At 41.8% G+C, this 25905-nt stretch overlaps 1 protein-coding gene across 1 annotated transcript in view; it reads right to left on the reverse strand.

Moving 5' to 3' along the window:
- Positions 1-1360: 1360 nt before the first annotated feature.
- Positions 1361-25905, reverse strand: part of LOC138197221 (cilia- and flagella-associated protein 337-like) — a 29059-nt gene continuing 4514 nt past the window's right edge. The window contains exons 3-17 of the mRNA XM_069147886.1: positions 25505-25678; positions 24893-24976; positions 24569-24661; positions 24270-24441; positions 21222-21389; positions 20670-20818; positions 19794-20027; positions 18572-18736; positions 16596-16711; positions 13585-13715; positions 8013-8114; positions 7706-7780; positions 6114-6304; positions 3868-4068; positions 1361-2798 (exon numbers count right to left, since the gene is read on the reverse strand). Coding sequence (XP_069003987.1) covers positions 2643-2798; positions 3868-4068; positions 6114-6304; positions 7706-7780; positions 8013-8114; positions 13585-13715; positions 16596-16711; positions 18572-18736; positions 19794-20027; positions 20670-20818; positions 21222-21389; positions 24270-24441; positions 24569-24661; positions 24893-24976; positions 25505-25678 — 2211 coding nt within the window. The 3' untranslated portion in view covers positions 1361-2642. The remainder of the gene's footprint in view (positions 2799-3867; positions 4069-6113; positions 6305-7705; positions 7781-8012; positions 8115-13584; positions 13716-16595; positions 16712-18571; positions 18737-19793; positions 20028-20669; positions 20819-21221; positions 21390-24269; positions 24442-24568; positions 24662-24892; positions 24977-25504; positions 25679-25905) is intronic.

Raw genomic sequence — 25905 nt, forward strand, 5'->3', positions numbered from 1 at the left:
CCACACTGTGTGTCTGTGTGTCTATGTGTGTGTTACAAGTTGATGCTAAATTTAAGAACATCTAAATTTCACAGGCTAGTTTAGCTTTTAAACATCCTCTCAATATTCACTCTTTTAAATCTAATTTTGTTATAATTATACGTGATCATTGTGGCTGCGTAAAAACAGAATAAATCCTGCATTTTCCTCTGCGAGTGTGTGTGTGTGTGTGTGTGTGTGTGTGTGTGTGTGTGTGTGTGTGTGTGTGTGTGTGTGTGTGTGTGTGTGTGTGTGTGTGTGTGTGTGTGCGCGCGTCATGGGATAGCGCGTCTTATTTCTCTTGTGGATACCGGAGTACTTTGTGTTGCCGCAGCGATTAGACTGTGCGCCCAGACCCATCAATATCCATGACTCCTGTATTGCTCACAAACACACACACAGTGATGGAGGGAGTGGAACAAACCTGACACTCTCACTCTCTGCTGAATGGTTGCTCTGATGGACTGAGGCTATTTAGACACACACACACACACACACACACACACACACACACACACACACACACACACACACACACACACACACACACACACACACTCAGTTGGTGATGGAGTGAAGCCATTCCTTCTCCTCACCTCATGCCCAATAGCTGGCTGGCTGCCCAGTTAAGACTTGCCAATTGGCTCTTCCACCAAATCAACCACACAAACTTTTCTGATGAGCTCAGTACAGTACACACAATCTCTGCTATGCACACGCACACACACACAGAGATTCACGCAGTCAGTGTTGATTCTCCCGTAGAGTCATGGTGGGCATGCTAGCTACAGTTCACACTTTTCAGGTGTTTCAAAAGTTAGTAATTCTTTACAAATATGGAGTCCTTTGTCACTTGACTCGCCCTTCGGCTTCCAGAGACTTAAATTCTGTGTCCTCTCCACATCTACCAATTTCATTTCCCTTCGGAAACTATTCCACTGTGGATTAATATTACATTATTCTTCTGATTGCTTACATTTTTATGGTCATGAAATGATAATTTGTGAAGTAAGGTCATAATAATAGAAATTTTAAAACGTTTTTTGGTTCATTCCCTCATTAGAGCTATTAATAAAGTTAAACCCGCCTCAGTGAAACAACTATAAGGGGGCAAACATGTTTTATCGATCTTTATTAACTGCTCAACATCATTCAGTGCCTTTCACCGACACCATTTAATTTGTACTAACTGTAATTATGACCCATACAGAGCTGAATGCTGTTAGCCAGGCATACTTTCACTGCTGACTCCACTGGAGAACATCTTTAACATGAGCTTTTGTTTTTACAACTCTACCTCCCCTTTATTATGTGGTGAGTGTAGAAAATGTCTTAACACGAGCCCGAATACTAGTTCTCAAGAAAAGAAAGTATACGTAGGCCTGGGTGATATGAACAAAATCAAATATGATATTTTTGAACAAATACCTCAATATTGATATTGTAACAATAATGTGGGGATGACTTATCGGTGCTTTCCTTGGTTATCATTAGTAATGTGGACATAATGAATGAATAAGTGGGTATAAAGCCAAATATTATATCATATGATATATAAAGTATGTATGTGGTAAGATCAGGAAATTCTCCTTGGGCTTCATACATTACACCATGAAAGTGTTCCAAAACCGCATGTTTCATATGGTCAAAACATTAAAAAAAAAAAAAAAAAAAAGGTGTCATGTGACCGCATACGTTTTTACACATGATCAACTTGTGTTTTTTTCTGAAAGGGAAGGGGCTCTCATTTCAATGATAGTCTTGGACAGAGTTGACTTCTTGGACAACATTTTCAACATTATCTGAGTTCACATTCAGGCACAGTTCCATCTGTATTCGTGACATGAAAATATATGTCACAGATCTTGAAAACCAGAGAATCAAAAAGCTCTTATGTGTGGTGTCGAATGTACGCAGAGCTTGAAGCTACTGCCTTGGCAATGAATGGGAGAGTGACTTTGAGAACTCCAGTAAAGACTGTCTTAACTTTTTCTAACTTGTGTATTACTACAGTGTAGTCAGTTTGAAACTTTCCAGACTCTCATCCACTGAAATAATGCTGAATGTGGACTCCTTTTCTTTTTTCAAAGCATAAAATAAGAGCTAAAATTGTAGAACTGGGAGCATCTCAAAAAGCTATTTCAGTTTTTACAGCTGTGAAAGGCCTTCATCGCTATTCACTGTTACACTCGACACTGTCCTGAGGCATAGAAATCAGATATGAAAAATCTGCAATTAGAGTTGTTTTTATGATTCAAGTCCTTCTGCTTACATGATGATAGTGTTGTGCAACTATTATGAATGTTTGTGTTGTTTGTCTAATTTAGAGTAAATAATAGAAAAACACTTGGCAAATACTTTTTTAAAGAAACAAAAAAATATTAAATATTTCAGTTAATTCATTAGAAATCCCACTCAAAATCATAGAAGATCATCTACCTCAAGGACAAAATCGAAAACACTGTGCTGTTGTACCAGACAATGGAAAAGAGCAGTGAAAATGAAGCTCAGGAGATTGTGCAAATCCAGCAAATTGTAACTACACCAGACTCGACTCTTCACCTGGAAAATGGTTCTTTTGTGTCCTCGTCTTTTATCCCCACCTCAGCTCCCTCTGCAGGGCTTTAGTGTCCTGGCTCAGCATCAGTCTCACCGGGTGCCGGAGGTGATCTTCTCCCCTCCAATGTGGCGTCCTCATGCCGTTCGTGGTCCCCCTGGTCCCCCTCGGGTCCCCGTTGTGGGTGAAGTGTTCGAGGTCTCTCCAAGCACCAATGGACCTCCTGCAGGTGACGGGCAGCAGCGGAGACAGGAGTATTTGAGTGGGCTGGTTTGCGAGATGACCTTGGGACCACTTTGAATCAACAGATTAGCTGGAGTCAACTGGATTCTGAGACATCCAAAAACGTGCAGTTTATCATCAGTGAGATTTTACACACTCATTAAATTGTAGTGAAAACACTTTAATGTGAATGACTGTCTCAGTATTTTGACCTTGATCTAAAACATATTCATAATTAACAGTGTATCCTTTGATAACCTGATATGCTGAATGTGGAGGTGGTCTTTTACTTGAAAAATGTATCTAATAAACACGACACAGAAAAAGTATGAATGCAACATCATCTAATGAAGTAATGTGAGGTGATTAAATGTGGCATAATACCTCACCTTAAAACGTTAAAAGCCACACAAACTAGATTTAGGCAGACTGGTTCAGTTCTTTGTGCATACTGCTGCACATGTGAGCAGCATTGTTGGATGAAAACCTTTCCTTACACTGTATTGTACTTTCCAGAGTACATGTCGGTCGGTGTCCATGCATGTTGCCTTTCATTTGTGCATGTTCAGCTTTGGGTTGTGGGGAATTTACATGAATGCATTTGTCTGAATGTGTGTGTGTGTGTGTGTGTGTGTGTGTGTGTGTGTGTGTGTGTGTGTGTGTGTGTGTGTGTGTGTGTGTGTGTGTGTGTGTGTGTGTGTGTGTGGGCCTGAGGCAAACTGAAATGAAGCAACACTCAGTAGACACTGCCCCGGGCGAACCTAATATGGGCCTCCTTTGACACAAACACACACACGCGCCTAACACTGGCTTGATGCTGTGTTTCACATCCATTTCGTCAACTGGATACTACCACCCACCAGCACGCTGCATAGTGGGAGGTGAGACTTTATCAGAGCCAGCCTTCACTGCTGTACGATGGAACCGGGAGGATCTAAGGCTGTTACCTTGACAGTGTGGCGCTGAACAACAACTCCATCCAAAAAGCTATTTTTTTCAAACGTGCATGTATCGTTATGTAATTAAGCTACTGCAGTGCAGTAAAAGATGAGCCGTGTGCAGTTGTCTACCTGTCCGAACAAACCAACGGTGTCCCCAGGCAGGTAGCTAAGAGCCACACTGCAGTCTGACGATGCTGAGAGGAGGAGGAGGAGCCTATCATCATGCATGCACGTCTCCAGGTGAGTCACATGATCAAGGTGGGGGCGGAAACTACGCAGCAGTTTTGGAAGATCTTCGTTCACTCGTTCATCTGGTTTGAGGCAGTGATTCTGAGGAGCAGAGGAGAAAAATAGGAGTCAATCTTTAGTTGGGCAAGGAGAACGTTTCCCTCTATGGATGGACAAAATCATGCATCTCATTTTATATTACTGTAAGACTGCAAAGCCATGCGTTACCGCTGCTTTGCCTGTCAAGCTTTCTGTTCTCTCACATCACATGAGCAGCTCACAGTAGCAGTAGCGGCAGATTCACCGCTCTCATTACTGCTGCTCAGCTTTTGTTCTCGACAGTAGATTTTTACCAGCTAAAATCACAAATGTCCCGGTGGCAATCCACCGTGATATCACAGGATGATGAGGGTGACTGAGAACCCAAGGACATTATGCCCGTCCACTTACGCCAGAAAACATAGTTCTATTTGAGACCTTATATCTATTGGAGCCAGAGGTTTTTTTGGAGCCAGCCCCTAGTGGCCGCACAGTGGTATTGCACTCTAAGGCGCTTCTGCATTAGCTTCTCTTTTCAGCCTTGGAGCCCTCGTCAATTGTTATACAGAGTCGATGCAAATGCCGATAGAGGATTGAAAAGAAATATTTTGTATGCGATAGATGTCTACCTACAGCACGTGATGCTATATCGCTGAGCTTAAGTATATGTCCTTGGAAAGTGATCTGCATTCTCACCAGCTGAATATCCATGCAGAAGACTGAAATACAGGAAAACATACTGCAGAGTAGAGATAGTTAGCTCGATTGCTGGAACATGGAGGAGACTGTAAGATCAGCCTACTTTGACATGAGTTGGGTTTGGGTGAGGGTTGAGCTAATAGACGATACCATCACGATGGGAGTCTGGCATTGTGATCCCACAAAATAATGTAATGTTGGCTAATGATGTTCAAACTGGCCTTGGAAATGAGACCATGTTAACATTACTTCTGGAGGTTTTAAGCTACCTGGCTATACATGCTAATGTTTGCATATTACATTGAAGCGGGTAAAACACATTGTTGAATCAGTTTCTTACATATTTGCAAACTATGCAACAGGGTGAGACCTGGGTCTGACCTCAGAAGTCCTGTCTGAGCACACAACCCTATATACTGAGCAATCATATTAGTCATCCAGCTGATTCCAAAGCACGATCCAAGCTTTGCCAAAGGACAGGATTTCTACCAGGGAACTGAGCTTGCCCAGCTTTATCAACTCTGCTACGTAAATACATACATCTCCATAAATTAAACTGGAAGCCAAATGAGACGTACCCCTCTGAATTCACCCCCTCTTATAAACTGTGACAGAACGTTGAGCTCCGAATATTGTGGCAATAATACCCGAGAGGGTGTTCCTTTACTACAATTATGAGCATGACAGTGAGGCAGCTCCGCCTCATGCCAATAGCTCAATCCAAGTCCCGTAATCAGAGTCAAAAAGTCAAAAGGCCTCGATGAGATATCAAAAACTCTTTAGTCACCAAATATATGTGAAGTTTTCGTGGGTTGAATGGAATCTCAGCAAACTTGGATGATAATTTGACCTTCATATTGAGTGATGATAACCTCTTTTAATGGACGTAGCCAAAAAAAACTGTTAAGGCAAATGTTTTTCAGCACAATTCCACACATTTTAGTGTGTATTCCTGTTAAAAAATTAGGGACTGCAAAACTGCAAATGATAACACTCTCATTCATCAAATGGCCTTGAACATTTGAAAACAAAACAGCAAAGATGATGAGAGCATTAACTCTTCATGCTAATATATCAGGGGAGATTTCCTGAATGATTGACTGTCTCTGTTGAACACTGGAAAGCCACTGAGGCTTCAAAGTGACAGACAGTTCTTTCAGTTTCAGACTGAACAACATGTCTGATCTAATGGATATATCGGAGACCGCTCTTTCTATTACAGGCTGTCTCTTGATCTCTTTCCCCCCACTTTGGCTCTGTGTTCACCAATCTCCGTTACTTTCTCCGTCGCTGTCACTCTCTCCAGTTCTTTACACAGTTCAGTATACACAGATGCCATGATGGAAGGGAAATAGCAGCTTTAGTTTGAATTAGTGCAGTCACAGTCCATGAGTGCCACAAAAACCTACCTCTATGTCCCACGTCTTGATCGTTCCCTCTCTATCAGCTGTGGCTAAATATTTTCCACAAGGACTGCCAGTCATCACGATGGATCCCAGGTCCCTGTTGTGAGCTGTGAACTGTCCCACCAGACAGCTGTGTTGAATGCTCCAGAGCCTGACCACACCCGAACCACCACAGGACACCAAATCTGCACCACCTGATGGAAACGCAGAAATAAAAAGGTCTAAAATAACCACTGATATCTGTTACTGCAGACGTGTACGTGTGTCTGTGTGTGTGTGTGTGTGTGTGTGTGTGTGTGTGTGTGTGTTTTTTAAAGCAATGGTATACTGTAGCATCAATAACACACACATAAAAACAGCAGCATGCCAAGAGAAGGTGCAGTAAGTCAGTAAGAGTGGAAATATGGGGTTTAGATTGGGGTTTGATGTGAATGTAATCTTGAATATAAAAAAAATGCCCTTCTTGTTGCGTCATCTGAAGCACCTAAAACAGATCTACAACATCCTTTAAAATGCATTTCCTGTTGAGCACTAGACTTGTAGTGGTGAACCACTACAAACCTTTTAAATTTGACGACATTTACAATCACTGATTGCCAGAGTTATATTCAGATTTATGCTTTGAGTTAATATGAAAGTGGGTGCAAGGTCAGAACATGACCAAGGCTGTTTTGATTTCATCCTCTGAGAGGTTTTATAGTTATTCCTGGAAAATGAGTTGCGGAGACACACTGCTGTATTGACAAAAGCTCCAACTTAGACCTCGTCAATAGACCCACACACCTCATCACCACAGCCAGTCTAAACAGCAGGCATTGAGGCCAGGGTCCAGGGGCTTTTTTTTCCTCACCAAGTAAAATGACACCTACAGCTATCAGAATCAGCAACTACTACTAAATCAAAATGGATTTAAAAAGCCAAGCAACCGCAGGTATCGCTAAATTTAACAGAGAAATAAAGATTAATTTCAGAGCTTGGGATGCTGCTTCTGAATTGTGGAGGAAAATTGGAAAACATCATCAAACGATTATTGATGTGTAGATACTGCACAGTATCTTAATAATGTCTACACAAAACACACACAAAGCAATGTGTATCTGTTTACTTGCAACTGTGCCTTTTACCATCAACAACAAAGCTGTACATACAATGTAATAAAAAAAGGCTTTTGATTGCAACTCCTACAGCTTTCTAAAGTAACTTTGCTGTTTGCCTCAACTCACAGCTTTGCAGGCTGCCACGCAACACTATTTATACAGGAAGGATATACGGTATGTTTAAATGGGCTTTAGCCTGCCCAAAAAAATAATAATAATAATAAAAGGCACCTGATTTTATCCTTATAAGAAAACTGCCACATTTGTTTGGCAAGAGGGCATTCATTTTGGAAACAGCATTATTGAAGTCAAAATACAGAATTTATTTGGGTAAATGCAATCACTACTGTTATTTTGGGAAAGCTCCTGAGGCAACACTGCTTAACATTATGATTGAAACATCACGCAGTCTCCCATGTCTTTCAGAAATTACAGATAACACGCACTATAAGTAGAATAAGGATCACACAGTTGGTCTGTGTTTTTATTAGATTTCACCTGCAGCTGCGGTCACAGATGTGCGTCCTGGTATGAAGAACAGTCTGGTGATGGCAGCGCAGTTTTCCGAGTCCTCTTTGCCATTCAAACCAAGTTGATAACCAAGGAAATGACCCAGCATGTCAGAGTTGAGCCAAATATTGAAGGAGAAAGACAGAATAATTATCGGGAGACAGATAAAAGGCAGAGGAACAAATCAAATTTGAAATTACTGAGAAAAACATGAACGCTATTTATCTTGGTTTAAAGACGTAGAATGAATTAAACAACCAGAGTTAAGTTTTGAAATTATTTGCAAAAGCGAGACCTTGCAGCTTTTTGTAGTTGTCAGGTCCAGCTCGTGACCGCAGTTTCCTCAAAGCTTTTTCTGTGCTGCTGCTCCACACTATGATCTCTCCATCGTAGCTTCCTGCACACGTCAAAAGTGACACAAAACAAAAAAGTCCCAACTGATCAGAAACCAGTCGGCAGTCAGTTTTATGTCAACAATTTCACTGCAAATGCTTTATGAGCTTTCATATTTACAGAGTCCCAACAGAGAGAAGAAAGCATCATATTCTCAAAAGCAATATGAACAATCGACAGAAAAAACTTTTTGTCAACACAAAGGCTTTTACTTTCCTCATGCTGCTGAATCATGCAAGCCAGCCAATAAAATACTTTAAAGATAATAATGCTCAACATCTGTCCCCAGCTACCATCTGCGCCTCCACTCAACCCTTAACTTTCACCTCAACAGAGTGCTTTTCAAGTAATCTACATTATATGTAGGAAAGTGTGTGTGTGTGTGTGTGTGTGTGTGTGTGTGTGTGTGTGTGTGTGTGTGTGTGTGTCTGTTTATCAGATACGGCAGGAATCTCATCAGGTGGTTCGACAGTCGAACAGCAGGAGTTAATGAGATGTGTGAAGAGTGTGTTGGCGACGGGGGGTGAGTGTGTGTGAGCAATAGGAGGTATAAAGTTTATGAGAGTGTGGGTCGCCTGCATTATTCATGCAGCCCAGGGCTAGCTTCTGTATTTCAAGCGACTTTTATCATGTCCTGTGTGTGTGCGTGTGTGTGTGTGTGTGTGTGTGTGTGTGTGTGTGTGTGTGTGTGTGTGTGTGTGTGTGTGTGTGTGTGTGTGTGTGTGCGTGTGCGTGTGTTTTCACGACTGAGGGACAGAGGGACTGAGAGAGTGTAGATAACGGCATCATCTACACAATGCTGAGCTGATGCAGATGGCTTTATCACCATCATTAACTTTCAAAGGTGCTCTGATGCACTAAGCTCGGGAAATGTTCACGACACTCAATACAGTAGACACCACAGTGCATATTCCTAAATACAGGGTGATATAAGAAATACAAACAAAAATTTAAATGCAGGAGTCTGACATAAATGTATCATTGCCCCACTATAACACTGTAGTACATTTAAAAACAGGATAAAAATTGATGCTGCAGAACCAGAGATAATCTTTTTTTTTTTTTTTTTTTTTATTCCGCACTTTCTTCTTTTTTTTTTTTATCAATCACAAAAACAAAAAAAAAACATGTTCATATTCAGGTAAAATAACCAAATAAAGTCGGCAGATATGTTGGTGGATGAAGCATTCAAGTGCTACAGTTACAGGAGGCGCAGAACGGCCGTGTGTGATATAAGGCAACACTACCACGTTGAAACTCGTGGACTACACAAGTCCCAACATGTAAGAGCAGTATTTGTCAGTGTACTAAGGGAAGTACAGTATGTCATTCTGAACACAGCACAAGATTTGGATGTGTTCTGCCAGTAGTAGCTGATGCAGCCTCAAGCCTACAGAGGTCTGGTAAGATCACCTCTGACTCCACACCCCCACATCCATTTTTCAACTTGCAGTCGTCAGTCCCAACTGGCACCGATTCTTCATCAATAACAACAACTGACATCACTCAACCTAATTTATTAGATTTCATGCTGCGTCCTCTGGAGCCACTAAAGGCTTTATGCAACCCCCCCTCCCCCCCACACTCCCACACATGTAGTAATACTTCCCAACAAATACATATACAAAAAAAAATGTCACTGCTGTCATTAAGTGTTTGGATTTCTGCACATGAATTTCTATTTGTAAAACATTTTCGCCATCCATCAGAGTTTAGAGGAGCTGGTCCTCGGCCGCTCGGGAAGGTGTTCAGCCACAGAGGATTAAGGGATCCGAGAAAAGAAGGCAAAGTGAAAACGGGGCGGGGGTTGGTGGTGGTGGTGGTGGTGGGGGAGGGGAGGGGTTGTGACTGAAGGAGGTACAGCGGACCCCTGTGTACATGAACCCTGCTGTGTGTGTGTCTGCATGCGTGTGTGTGTGTGTTTGACGGTGTCTGTGTGTGAGAAGTCAAGCGGAACCTATAAGACTCTGAATATGGATGAGGCTTCAGTCCCACGTCAGCCAAATGTTCCTTCTGCAGCTTGATTCAAGTTGAGACACAAACAAACAGATGCATGTACACACACGCGCGTGCACACACACACACACACACATACGCACACACGCACACACGCACACACACACACACACACTCCTGAGTATGTGTGAGTCCAAACAGAACTTTAAATTGACTTTTGTCACTAGTGGCCATGATGCCACCACTGCTCTCACTTGGCAGCACGCACGCTTTGATGTGAAAACAGCATTACTCTCTGCGACCCTGAAGAAATGCGCTGCCAGCTGAAACTAATGCGTCATCGCTTTTAGATGCCGTCTTTGCGCTCGGTGGATTGGTGGAAGAAAGAACTTGCAAAAGTAGTTAATATAGAAAATACCACACAGATAGTTCACATGCACCTTTTACTTCAGTGTGCGAGCAGACAAGTGTGGAAATGCAGGAAATAAGCAGGTGAATGTGAGTCACCCTTTTTTTCAAATATGCCCAAAGGCCAGGGGAACAGAGCAATAGACAGGATATTAAAGCGTAGGAGGAATTTATGAGTGAAATACGTCATTTTATGATTTTTTTTTTTTTTTGGGGGGGGGCATGACATTAGATGATTTGGGTATATGAGTACCTGTGATGACAGAAAACTGCATTTTTGATCCACACAAAGCATTCCTCCAGACTTTGCTTTAATGTTTTGTCTTCCTAAAATATTTGCATTATACCTTATTAAATAAATGTATGAGGTTAATCATTTGCATGCAGCACACCTCTGGAGGCATCAATATTGTAAAGCCATTGGCTGAGTGACAGCAGGTTATGAACAAATAGAAATCACAGATAAAGGGGGATTTCTTGCAAACCATCTGCTGGCAAAATATCCAATCATAGCTTTTATTTTGTCAGTTTCTTACACCAGCGTTTAACAAAAGGAGTCATTGATTTGGTTTAGGAAAAGAAAAATGCAGCCACAGAGTGATTTTTTAAATGAATACACTTGCAAAAACACCACCACATATACAATCTTGGTTTTCTAACATATCCAAAGTCCCACCCTGCAATAGCACAACACACACTCACACACACACACACACACACACACACACACACACACACACACACACACACACACACAGGCACACGCATATGCATGAAAGACAGAAGGTACTCTGTCTCACTCCCACTGAGAGAGCCCTAATAAACATAATTTAAATTGAGCATTTGGATTAAATTGGGAGGAGGAGGGTGGAGTGTGGGGCTGGTTGCCTTTGTGTGCCTGTCTGTGTGTGTGTGTGTGTGTGTGTGTGTGTGTGTGTGTGTGTGTGTGTGTGTGTGTGTGTGTGTGTGTGTGTGTGTGTGTGTGTGTGTGTGTGTGAAGGCAATGCAGCAGGTTAAACTATGAGATGAGGTAAAAAATAAACAGAAGTGAACGAGAAGTGTAAGAGACTCAGGGAAAAAAAAGAGCAAGCAGGCAGAGAGAGGAGCTGAACACACCGACAAAGAAAATGCGTAGCGAACTTTGAAGAAGTTCCCAAGTTCCCAAATAAGCTCTTGAATTGTGTTTTTGTTCCAGCTCCAACTATTCATTTCCTTCCAAACCATTTCTCCCTCCGGCTTCAAGAACAACCCTCTTATCTACCTTTCCACCTCCAGCCCTCGCTTTATCTGTCTCAATACTTATCTCTGGGGGTTGATCTATCTCAGAGGGCCAGAGAAGGTCTGCACTTTATGTCCACTCTGACTGGTAAACTGAAACTGAACTTTCAATGTGTGAGCCAAACTGATACCCCACAAACTGAGGACCATAGTGGGGCAAATTGGGTGCAGAGTGTTTGTAGTTTGATGGTTATAGAAGTAGACCAATGACTGGAGAATTGCCAGTTCAATCCCCCGGGCAGAAAAATGGAAGAATGTGATGAGTACTGAGGGGCCTTGCTGGTATCTCAAAGTATGCTGTCCTCATACTGAAGTGCCACAACAGACTTGGTAATTCTGGTTATCTTGTTAGGACACAGGTTGTTTTTCATGTAACCAACAAGTTATTTGTTTCTTGGTGATGGTTGCGTCCACAAAAGAAAAAAACAACAACAAAACAATCACACGCACAAACTTTGGATATGAGTTCCAAAGTTTGTATGAACTCACAGAAGTGGACTAAAGGCAATAGAGTGATAGGAAAAACAAGACAAAGCTCCTCGTCTCCTCTTCCATTTGCCAGAGGCGCCCAGTGTCTCTGCATTTCAATAAGGGCTGGTGTGATTTTAAGACTGATTTAATATATGTTTATGTGCGCATCATTTTCATTTCACACCGCTGAATCCATGCACGGATCAGCTGGTGGATCACCTTGATTGTAACTCTAAATAAACTTTGCTATGTGCCATTTTATTAGCTCGTTTTTTTTGTTGTTTTTTTGGGGGTTTTTTTATGTTTTCTGGAACAACACTGCTAAAATAAGGAAAATATTCTAAATCAGAAGTTGTTCCTCTAAGCTCTCTTTGGGTAATGCTCAGTGTTGTAATTGTATTACCTCACACACACACACACACACACACACACACACACACACACACACAGAAAAAGAAATGAAAATTAGAAAAGTATGCGTTTCTGACCTTTTATTGGGAATAAATTGATCTTATTTGATGGATTCAGCACAATCTGCATTGCCGTGCGGTTTTTACTCTATACTGTACACACTTCCTGACCTTTACAATTTACTTTCCCTTAATACAGCTCTAATTAAGTATTTAATTAGGATGAAACTTGCAAATTAACAGTTTTTCACATTTTAAAGGTTTTGATCTGGTGGAGGCGAATGCCAGCTCACAATACAGGAACACACACGAGAAGTTTCTAATTCAGTCTCAGTTCTCTTGTCCTGCATTTTTATTTACTTATATTGCCTAATTGTACAGTATTTATAATATGAATATTGTTTGACATTAAACTTTTTTTAAGTTAAGTTTTAAGTTGTAATACAAAACCATAGATGCAGTTGTGCACAGTTGTACTTTTCATTGTGAATTCTGAAATAAATTAAGAGCACTTTCTTCCCACGTGTGCAGACACAGAAAAAAACACAGAGCTATTTCCAGCTGAGGGAGAAGTGTGGGGCTCGAGTCCTTTGATAACAACACCACTTACTTTAATCAGCAGATAACTGCTCCCAGTTATTTTTCATTTCATTAAAGTTTTATTTTTTCTAAGATTTATTTTCATCTCCTTGCCTTTCTTTCCCTCTTTCCATCTCTCCCTTTCTTCTGCACAAACCCTTGTTCTTAATATAAGTTGCAAAAGTGTAATTCAAAGAAAAAGGAGAACACAAAACTACAGGCATACGCACTGTTATGAAACTCTGCAGACTTCTGTGTCGAGTACACACGATGTTGGTTTGGCAATGCCTGTTTTTCTGAAGTGTTCTTGTTCTTCTGTAATTTCAGTCAAATAAATCGACATTAGAAACACTTGTGGACACAAACACACACCTGTGACTAGGGTCTGGGGAGGCTGGAACGCAGCGCAGAGGACATCGCCGCGATGTTGAGCGCCTCCTTTCCACTCGGAGGGCTCAACGGAAGACTGCGAGAAGGAATGCAGACGGAACACTGTCAACAACCTGCAGAGAGAAAGAGGTGGTAGAAAGGTGTGTAAGAAGGTGTCACATGTACGAATCTATTAGGATTTCTGTTGATCTGGTTTGTTAATCTGGAATGCGTGATAATGTTACACGTTAATTATATCCTTGTTACCAGTAGTACGGTTGCCAGGTAGCAGTCGTAGCAGCAGCAGAGGTAGTGTTGGAGTAGTAGGAGTAGCAAGTGGTGGTTGTAATAGGAGTTGTAGTACTTGTGGCAGTAGCAGAAATAGTAAAAGTAGGAGCAGTAGCATGTGCTGTAACTGTAGTCGTGACAACAGTATCAGCAGCAGTAAAAAGAGCAGAAAAAGTAGGAGAATAAGATGCGACCGAAAGGTTCATGGGGTTGCGCAAGACCTTAGTGCAGCACAGTGATGCTGATGGAGCAGGGGAAGCAAATACTTTCTGAGAAGGTATTCCAAGTTACGTCGCTTGGTCAACATCAGCCCCTGAGTTACATACGTTTTTGTGACCACTGGTCCAGACGCATTTTTGGTTTCAACATGAACCTGAAACTTGAGCAGGGAGTGCTCATCAAATTTTGTGTCCAACTCAGGAAATTAGCAGCGAAGACCCTTGAAATGCTTCAGAAACACGACAGCGATGAAGCAATGAGCCAGGAGAGGAGTTTGAGTAGCACTCAAGAGAGACAGAACGTCATTGTTCAAGAAGAAGGTGCATCAGGTCGAGGGGCACTACCCGCTGGGTTTTCTTTGACATCCGCAGAGTTGTGCATTGTGAATTTTTCAAACAGACTGTCAACACAGATTTCTACTGTGATTCTCTGAGGTGTCGGAGGGAAAATATTTGGTGCAGGCGACCTGAACTGTGAACCAATGGTACTTTGGTTCTCCGACATGGCGACGCGCCCGCTCACAGCATGTTGAAGGGAGTTTTTCTCACCTGGAACAACATCATCGCTCCTCACACACTGGATTTGGCTCTGTGACTTCTTTCAGTTCCCCAAAAAGAAATTCAATCTGAATAGTTTTGACAGTGTGGAGGAGATCCAGCGTGAATTGCAGATGGTGCTTGATGTGCTTACAGAACGGGGCTTCCAGGGAGCGTTCCAAGCGTGGCAGTAGCGCCACGCTACGCATCACGTGAGTGTAGTTGATCTCGAGGTTGATACAGTCGCAGCCTCTAAACTTTTTGATCGCACCTTGTACAATGTGCATATTACAAAAGTTTCAATTTAAACCAGGACTATTGACGTTCAGATTTTCCATTTCAAAGGATTGGGTCGTATTTTCTCACATTTGGGACCAAATACGATTATTATGAGAAGAGAATAGAAAAATAATAATCAAATATTTACAACATAAACTGTATTTTCCCTGCAACACGTTCAAACTTTGCTTTACACCTGCGATGCATCGAGGCAGCATTTGTAATTTGTAACACGGAAGCTGTTCCTTTACACGGTGCTACAGGGGATGTCATGAATATGCAACACTTTAATATTCATCATCTCACGAGGGCTTTTAGCACACCTGCAATGAGTTCTACTTCTTTAATCTTTTTGTTCTATTGCATCACAGCACTTTTGCTTTTTATTGTTGTGCTGCAGGTACTCTATATGAACTGAAATAATGAGGAGTACGTCTATCAGTGGGGTGTGGATATTTTGACCTGCATGAGGTTGTTTGAACAGCAGAAGGAAAAAGGTCTTTGAATTAGATGCCATGCGGTACGGCACTATATGGATTAAACTGTGGTCTAGGTTGATGTGAAGAAACAGGAAATGATATGAGTGATGAAAGTCATAACGGCACTATTTTATTTTACTGCTGCTGATCTGTCATCTATGTTCTCTTTACCACTGTGACACCCCAGAGAGTAAGAAAGTGCAAGTGTGTGTGTGTGTGTGTGTGTGTGTGTGTGTGTGTGTGTGTGTGTGTGTGTGTGTGTGTGTGTGTGTGTGTGTGTGTGTGTGTGCGTGTGCGTGCGTGTGCGTGCATGGAGTTGAGAACGACAGAAAGGGAGGGAGTCATATAACTTGATGATAGCACACTGCTGAGTTCAGCTCACTGGGTGTGAAATGATGATGATGGTGATGATGATGATGAAGAGCAGATGTGATGTGGGTATACAACGAGCACACACACAAAGTAGTGATAGTAAAGCGAATGTGAGCGCCCTGGAGCGTTCTGACTTGTTAGGGTCCAGATGTCTGGTTGGCTCGGAGTTGTTGGCAGGCAGACAGAGCAGGAAAGGACAGACAGACGCGCGCGCACACACACACACACACACACACACACACACACACACACACACACACACACACACACATTTTTACCTCTTACCTTGCGAGGACACTCAAGCACCTTGTGCTAACCTAAACCTAACGTAACCTTAACCCTAAAATCAAGTCGTACCTTTAAAACAGCCCTTTGAAAGTGAGGACCGGACAAATCGTCCACATTTTCCACAAATGTCCTCGCTTCCGAGGTCTAAAAAGGAAAATTGCTCTTCACAAATGTAAACGTCACCTTGGCACACATCAACTGAGGGAGGTTACGTGACAAGCCATGGGACGAACGTCACTCGACGGAACTCATGAGATATGTGTTTTTTGTGTTTTGTGTGTTTGCGTGTTGTTGTTCCCGAACAGTAACCACATGCTTTTCCAAATGTTTTTGTTGTTCTAAAACACATTGTTTTTGACGCATTGTGAGTTAACGCCATGACACTGACACACTGCCCTCTAAGGTACTTGCAGGTGTATTACACACTTTTACCATAATATCGGGTTGAGTTTTTCAGCATTTACTGTCGGGCTCAATATTTGAATGAGCGAAACAAAAGATCCACACCGGAAGTCATGAATAGAATAAAAATAAATAAATACACAGCTAGTACCTTTCCCATCCCATCACAAGTATGCTCCTCTTCAGCAACAAGACCTGAGAGATGTCCACAGCCCGACCCAGGCCGGCGTTCATTCTGTGGAGGCAGCGGCCGTTGAAGTCCCACACCTGAGACACAACCCAAATGACACTTAAAGGCAATACCACAACACTAAATGTGCCTAAAAGCTTTTTTGCCTTTTTTTATGCTTTCGTAACATCAAAGCTTAATTTTCTTGTCAGGAAAATATACTTTTTGTCTTTTCAAAGGGTATTGAAAAATGTGTGAAAAAAACATTGGGCTTTGGTCACCATTGAGCAGTTGAGCTACTATCCTGCCGTTTATTAATCTACGATGACAGCTCAGGCAATATTTCCCATTGTCTGTCCAATTTTACAAGATGACGCAGTTTGTGTCTGTGTTTGTGGCATTTAACAAAGAAACACTGATTGGCTCAATGGGGATGCTGTAATTAAAAGGTCAAAATTTCACATTCTGAATGGGCCTAACTGCTACACAATGGGTTCAATGTTGATGAAAATTGGAGAGACGGTGCATCTTGTTACTAATTGGCCCAAGGGGTGCCTGCTTCTTCTGCTGAGGATGGCTTTTGCAGTTGTTCTAAATGGCAGTGTGAGCATATCTGACGCTGCTTGCACATTCACAGGACGCACATGGCTGCATTCTCACAAGGACTCATGGGGTTAGAGAGCTGATGTGGTTGATTATATTGATTACAAAATGCATAATTATTGTATTTATCTGTTGAGAAGAACTCCAGTAAGCTTAGAGTTATTATGCGGCGCTTTAATCTGTGAAACAGTAGTCACAGAACACCACATGTTTTAAATACCAATCAAATTTGAAACTGAAAATACGAAGCACGATTCTGCCCACAGAGGACATACATGCCGGCAGTGCACATGTACAAAGACTGAAATACAGAAACAATGAGATAGAAATGTGGGATCTATTAATGATGTACAAAAATATATATTAGATTTTTGTAATATACATTAAAAATATATATATATATTTGAGTCAGTGTATATGTGTCGTGTGTGTTGAGGGGTATGCAAGAAAAAGGAGTGGGTGATATGAATAAAATTATCACAATATTGATATGTATCACGAGTGTGGCATTTTGGCCATCGTTATCTTGGTTTTTCAGAGCCAGAAGTGACCATACTTGGACTGAGAACCCGATGACACTACTCCCACCTGCCAATACCTGGCTGCATCCCATGCTTGTCATTCAAATCAGGCTCCGAAATACAGCATATCTCTCTTTGAGGCCTAATAGCTAATGAATGATGTACGTATTTTCAGAAGGACAACCAAAAAACTGATCAGAAGGAGTGAAATTAGTTGATGACACCATAATGACTTGTGGAAAAAAAAATTTGACTTTGTATTTTAGAGTTTTTTTGGAGCCAGCCCCCAGTGGCCCTCGGTGGTATTGCACTTTAAGGCAGTATCACATTGGCTTCACTTTTCAGACCTGGAAGCGGCACCCATTTTTATGTACAGAAAACAGTTAATAGAAAAAAAAAAAAAGAAAAAAAATAAGGAACCAAGTATATTTGTAATAAAATAATCCAGTAAAATAAAAATAAAAATAATACCTGAAAAAAAATCTAAGTGCTTCACCACGTTGATGCGTAAACCATATAAAGATTTAACACTGCTATAAAGAAATCCTGGTCCATGACAGCAACATTGCAGCCAGAGATATTAACAAAATACACATAGGATAGCTCCAGGGTGTGGCTAAATCTAATGCCAAAAGCCATATTGTCTCGCAGGATGGAGGTCATCTTCAAAATTCTTAAGAGTGTTTTCTAAAAGTCTGCTGCTTCACCTCCCTTTTTACAGGTATTCCCTCTATTTTTACTATCCAGTTCAGAGTTTGAGTCTCTGCGGGTACCGGCCTGCAGCTATATGATTCATAACTGAACAAATGTTTGCGTGCGTGCCTGTCCACCTACTTTGACCTCTCCGTCAGTGGCCGCAGTAAACAGCCGGGTCTGCGTACCATCCAGGGCGATGGTGGAGATCTCGGCGTTACCGTGGCAACGGTGGAACTGCTTGACCTTTTGGCCCGTGTCAGCCTGCCAGCAGATCACAGAGGAGGCAGAGTCACCGCTGACTACCTGCAGTGAGCGAGAGGGAGACAGAGAGAGAGAGAGAGGAGATATCAATCATCCGGAGTTTGATCTATTTTAAGCTACGAGAAAGACAGATCGCACTGATGTATTCTTTAATGACTCTCACATAACCAAACCACTCTCCGCGCTTGAGCGTTAAGCCACCACTGAAGAAAATACGCAACTAATGTGGCTGTCAAGTGGGAACAAAAGCAGAAAAAAAAATCAAAAGTGGATGCACTTTAAAATGAAAGATGTTCATAATGGACGCATTAGCTCTTTTTATGCCTCCGCTCTGGCAGCAGCTGTTGGCAGAGGAATTCTGTCTTCAGGTTGTCCCTCCATCCCATTCACCAGGATGCCATATCTCAGGACCGCCTGGAAGGAATGTCTTCAAATGGGGCACAAACGTTCACTTGTACTCAAGGATGAACTGATTCAAATTTGGTGATCAAAGATCAAAATTCAAGGTCACTGTGATGTCATAAAACATGTTTGTGGCCAAAACTCAAGAAGCCATATGTTCATAATGAGAATATTTCACACAAATGTCTAATAGGATCAAATGATTCTGTAAGGACATTTTCTATCCAAAAGGTCAAAGGTAACCTGTACTGTGACGTTATAATATTCTCCAAAAACACTTTTATGACCTTTATTCGAGGCCATAACTCAGGAACAGAAGGGGACCATATTTCACATTTGATTAGTTGCTGGTTGTAGAAATCTTTTGTGTTGTCACGATTCAAGATGTGTGTGAAGCATCTACGTTGTATAATTTATAGCTTCTTTGCAGCAACATCCATATTTGAAGAATTGTCAACTGTTATGGCTGCAACTTTGTGTTCCATCAGAATCAACATTATTGGCAAAGCATGTGAACACGTAGAGGCAAGTTGACTTTGAATTTTCGATTTACACACTTATACAGAAGACATACAGCACAACAAAGCTCCCAAACTCAAATCAGATCAGTTTTATTTAAATATCCCTTCACAAATAACTAATCATCCGAATATAGAAAATAATAGACAAATTTCAGAGAACCATTTCATATACGCACCTGTCTGAACAGACTGTTGTACAGCACGCAGGTAACGGGATGTTCGTGGCTGCTGGTCCTCCTCTCGTCTTTGACGGTCTCCAGCAGGAGAAGCAGGCTGTTGAATGAAAGCAGGAGATGTTGATGCTCCTCGTGGAGAAACATGAGTGTGTGCGTGTCCTCCTGCGTCTTTGGGAAAACACCAGCCAAACGGTGTACACACAGCTGACTGGACAAGTCCCATAGACAGAGCACCTGGAGAGATGATAGAGAGATGGGCTTTTAGCGTGTAGGTGTTTAAGGGCAGATGAGAGCATGAATAATCACATGCAGTAAAAAAAAAATTAAAAAAAAAAAAAAAAATTAGTGCCACAATAATTTATGGGTCAATATCATAGCTACCAGACAATACAGTCACTGCCAAGAGGAATCGCTTTGTGCTGCAAGTTAGTGGCACTTAATAGTTGACAAGAACTCCGCCATATTCCTTTACGGCACAAAACAAGATGACTGCCGCTGATCCAGGAACTCTTTCAGAGAAAACTGAACTAAAGCCTTCAGAGTTTCTTGCAATGGCAGATGGTGTTTGAGTAGAAGACAGATGGAACATAAATCACTTCTAAAATATTCATTCTCTTCAGAAAAGCCCAAGAGGAGGCAAACATGCATAAGGCTGCAACAGGGAGAGGAAAAGCAGCACAAGCACCAACGTCCTCCTTGCATCAGAAAGAAGAAAGCAAATGTAGTCTGTATTTTGAGAAACGCCGGCTCTTTCCATGGTAACACCGTGAAACATCACAACCTCCTCCCTCTAGCAAGGGATCACAATTTTTATTAAAATTACAGGGCCTCTTCATCTCCACACTATCTGCACACAAACAGATGCTCCTACTGTACCTTATCTTTAGAGAAGCTGAGCAGTTGTTGCTTGGTCTGCATGAAGAGAACCGCAGTGACGGGGCTCGCGTGGCCACTGAGTGTGGACACTGGCTCAGAGGTCACGTAAGGGTTCCACAGCAAGACCTGATGATCCAAACCTGCTGTGGCTACAACAAATCATTGTCTCCAATTAGCATAAGTGCTGAAGGCAATTATCTACAGGAAACCATACTGTTTTTAGCCCCTCCGCCCCCAACCAATTCAATGTTCAATGAGGCATTTGTCAGTTTGGATGGGCTAATGTTAGCACATTTAGTTTGATTGATTGAAACTGGAAAACCCATTCACATTCTGAGAATTATTTTTAACCGAGCGCTATGGTACATTACACGTATAATGCATATAGCGCACCTTCATTTTTCCCGTTGAAGTTATTGTTATCGTTATCATTCTTTAATACAAAGGCCTGAGGATAGACGGTGTTTGTAATTTCGGGCTGGATAAATAAGTCTGACTTTGAAATGACAAGTTGAAGGTGAGCCAACATTAGGAAGACAAATTTGCCCCCACCAATCAGACTCAGTCCATAGTGGTGGTCAACATCCCACACGCCCCTCTTTGTGAAGCAGGAAGTGACTAGTAGACCCCTGCTTTCCTTTTCCCTCCAGCCAATCACCATGCTGCTCTGTGGTCTGGTGCTGCACGACACAAAGGCGTCGAGTGAGCCCAGGTAACGCACTGCAGGAGACAAGAGAGAGTCACAAAGTGAGAGGAAATTAGGCGTTATAAACTACATCGAGTAAATAGTGAGTTACACTAAGAAAGAACGAGCGTGCTCATGATGTCAAGTCAATTTGAAACTGGATGTGAAGAATGTAGAATACAAACAGACAATCAAATAAACAATTAAGAGACAATTAAAGCTTTGTGTCTGTGTTTGATGTCATTTTCTTACATTGATGTTTGCTCTGGTAAAAACTTATGGTATTTGACTGTAAATCTCTGCTTCGGCATCAGGCCCTCATGAGACAGCTACACAACAGGCCGCACTGAACAAAACAAAACAATGCAATATTTATATTTTAGAATAAACTACAACTGACTTGTAACTCTTTTTTTTGGGTGTGTTTCTGTGTTTTGAAACATCCCAGGACACCCTTTATGTCTTGGAGAAATAGACTCGGGTATTACAGAGAGCAATAGGTTTATTACAGTATCTACAAACTCACTTTAAGAGTAGAAATAAAATAAAAATCAGAAATGAGGACCGATGGCTTCCAAACAGCCCCTCTCTGTGGACCAACAGTGCAACACAAGTTACTGGCAGAGGGACGAAATGAGTTTTAACCTCAACAAATTCGATGTAAAACAACTTGACAACATATTTTGATGATGACACGCTGCTCATTTCATGTCACGTCTCCCCACTGATGGCAAAAAAGCTTTCACAAGTCTAAAGGATAAACACTGTCTGAGACGGCCGTGCTAAATGTGCAGTGACCGCAGCCTCTCTAAATCAACCAATCCAGCCCAGCGTGGAATTAGGCGGGTTTGATTTGCTCACTGGTATTACGAAAAATGTAATAGATCTTGCATCACCATCTATCTCAATTAACACTTTGATTGAGAACAGCTGAATTGGAGGCCACGTGTCTCCATTAGAAGCTGCTTAGCTTTCAAAGACTGCACAAATAAGGGCTGGTTGTGAGATGGCATGTGACAGTCTTAGGTCAAAGATCGACTGCACAGCCAGGGCAAATAATTATGTCTGATTGCGTGCCGTGCATCGCATCTTTTCTCCACTCCATGAATTAACAGATCAGTGGATTTTCAGACAGTGTCGCATGACTCACTTTTGAGCAATGAGGCTCGTTCATTGACACACGCAAATCAAACTATTTGTGATGGAGATACAGACGCATGACATGTGCTTTAAAACTCTTTAGCTGCTATAATCTCGTACTTTCACTGCTGAGTTTAGTATTCAAATAGAAACAGCAAGAGTCTCTGCAGGTCTACATCAAAGGGAACCTCTTTTTTTTTCTGCAATTAATCGCTGCACACTGGGAGATTTTATGTCACCGACACGCTGACGTTCAGCCTCAATGCTCTTTTTTTTATTTCTTTGGTCAAAACATTATGAGGACGTGTTCATGTCTTTCTCGCTCACAAACACATGCTGCCTACGCATCTCCTTCCTTGTCCTTACGGGTCTGTGTCCATCCCAATTTCCTCATAATTTCCTCTCAATTTCCCTTTCTGTTCCACCCCCCTCTCCCCGTGCCCCCGCCCCCCCTGCAATCCCCCCACCCCACCCTCTCTCTGGTGGCCCGTGAGCCCGGAGGTTTTGGAGGTCTGGATAACCAGCCATGTCTAATGGTACACAGCCCACTCATACTGCAGGGTGGGAAACTTCAAAAGAACAGCACCAGCACCCCAGAGGTATGCAAACACACATATATGCTCACACAGGCTCCCTCCTCTCCTTTCTCATACTCTGAAAACACCACACACACACACACACACACACACACACACACACACACACACACACACACACACACACACACAACAAGCCTTTAAACTCGCTCTCGCACACAGCTTGTAAAATTTCATTTCACCAACGCTTTGAATGGTTTGCCATTGTCTCCTCTGTTTCCCCCTTTTTGTTGTTATTCTTTGTTTTCACATTCTAAGTGCTTATTTATATGTACTTTATTCTTCTTTTCCCTTTTATCAGGATCCCTTCTTTTCAGCCAAGCTAGTCTCAGAGCACTGCTTCTTCTGAATCCTTATCAAACAGCCCAATAACTCTTCAGAGACGCTATCCGAATGATGCAACCGAGATAAAACTAAGCGACCTCTTTCTTACCCACGCTGAGCTGAAGTGGGGAATCTCAGCGGGACCAGACCTCCAGTCTGTGACTTTTTGCCCAGTCAAAAGTCTGACTGTGAGGTGGATGACTCAGGACTCACTGTGTGTGTGTCAGTGGCCGAGGACCCACCCAACCATTTGCATGGTGTTGCATAAGCTGTTATTATGTTATTATAGTGATAGGAAAGTAGTGAGCAAGCAAGTCAGTGGCTCTCTTCTCTCAGGTGTCAAGGTGAACGTGTGTGTGTGTGTGTGTGTGTGTGTGTGTGTGTGTGTGTGTGTGTGTGTGTGTGTGTGTGTGTGTGTGTGTGTGTGTGTGTGTGTGTGTGTTTTCTCTCTCTCTCTTTCTCTCTCTCATCTAAACCACTGATTTTGTATTCCTGCTTTCATTCCATCCCACTAATGACAACCATTGCAGTTAGAGACAGGAATGACAGGACAGCAGGATTTGGGCTCCCAGTTACTGACATGAAACTTCAATGATTTCAAATAACAGCAGTCAGAGCAATTTAGCTTCTGGTTATTTCATTGGAACACGTCTACTCTTGTAGGCTCTTCCAGCTGTGTCCTTCACTTGCCTACAATACGAAATCGTAAATGTACAAACAGAGAAGTTTGCATTGAGACAATAAAGGGAAACAATGATAAAGATATGCACTTGTACAAGAACATTAGGCTTTCACCAAAGAGAGACTTAAAGAGAGGTTTGTTTCGATGTTTTTGTCAGTGTGTGTCTTTCCTACCTTTTCTAACCCAGGCAGGCGCGTGTGCTTTGTGTGTCACAGTGGAACAGGAGCGATGTTTGCCTTTGACCAGCTCATCCCATAAGATGATGTCTGCTGAGTCAGAGTCCGACCTCAGACCGAGCCTCTCAAACAGAGAGATCTGGGCTGAGGTAAAATATAAAGCACTGACCTGAGAAAAGACACACACACACACACACACACACACACACAGAGTTGTAAAACAATGGACCAAAAATAACTGAAAGTGGTCTGCCACTCTCCTCCTTCTCCTCCCTCTTTCTCTATCTGTGCATCACCTGTCCTCCAATGTCTCCTATGGTGAGGACAGCCTGGTCAGGGTGGGAGGGATCCACCCAGTAGTCCAGACACCAGGGAGTAAACTTCAAACCCTAGAGAAGATAAGAAGTGAATCTATGAAGTCATGTATATTGACCCTTCTCAGGCCATAGCGTGTATATCCTCCTCTGGAAACTCGATACACAGACTGCAACAGCAGAGGCCAAAATGATGATAGAAATCACTTAATCCAACAGATCCAAATTATTACAATATTTATTCTTCCGTTTATTTATTCTAATGTTTGTTCTTTTTTTCAGGAGGGTTACAGCTAAAGCTTTTACCTTGAGTTTATACTTGCAGCTGAAGTCCTGTTTCGACAGGATGTCATAAAAACACACCTCTTTACTCGTGAAAGACACAGCAATCTGAGAAGAAGGAAAAACATGTTTATTAGAAACAGACACATAGAGAACTGATTTATATGATATAATGACAATTTAACAGTTTCCTAGGCTAATGGTGAATGAAAGACTGAAAAATCTTTATGCGGGTTATTCAACACAATTATATGTCATCCATAAATCTGCAGATTAAAGAATGGCTAATTAATAGTAATCATCAATAATTGATAGTCTTATTACTAAAAAATGAATGTTTGCTTTTTGAACTTTATACAACAGTTTCATGTCTGCAGTGCAATTAACCAAAACCACTGATCAATAATTCATTAATTGAGTGAAATACTTGTTTACCTCTGTGCATTACAATATCAGCCTCAATCATTGAGAATGCTTATCAATTATGAATCTACCAATTCATTTCTATGAATAACATTTCTTCAACTGTGCAACAGGAAACAGAATGTGTCCCCATAACCAAGCTGCAACACCAATAATGAAAAATTGGACGAAACAGTTGTTGGTGATGCAACATTGAGGAAGTGATCGGGTCACCTTGTGTGCATTTTGCAGCAGCACCATGTCAGTGACCCAGAGGTCTTTGGGTGCGACCGTGCTGTTCTGCAGTCGATGTGTGTGCACCAGTGACGCGTCCTCTCCGTCCCGCAGCACAACGGTTCCTCCTCTACTCACAGTCAGATACCGACCTGAACTCTGCACGTACAACACCTTGACAGTCCAGGGGATGACAGGAAGCAACATTTAACACAGATATACAGTGACAGCATATACAGCTTTAATACTGTAATGTCGTTTGTAACATTATAATGTGAAGTTAAATTAGTAAAACTGAGGCCACAGCTTTTTTTTTTTTTTTTTTTTTTTTTTTTTTTAACTTTAAATATTTATTAGATCTTGTATTTCCTCTTCTTACTCTATAACCATAAAACTATACT

This window comes from Embiotoca jacksoni, unplaced genomic scaffold (genome assembly GCF_022577435.1).
Source record: "Embiotoca jacksoni isolate LCO1_2020_lvr unplaced genomic scaffold, fEmbJac1.0.p SCAF_14, whole genome shotgun sequence".
Lineage (NCBI taxonomy): Eukaryota > Metazoa > Chordata > Actinopteri > Embiotocidae > Embiotoca > Embiotoca jacksoni.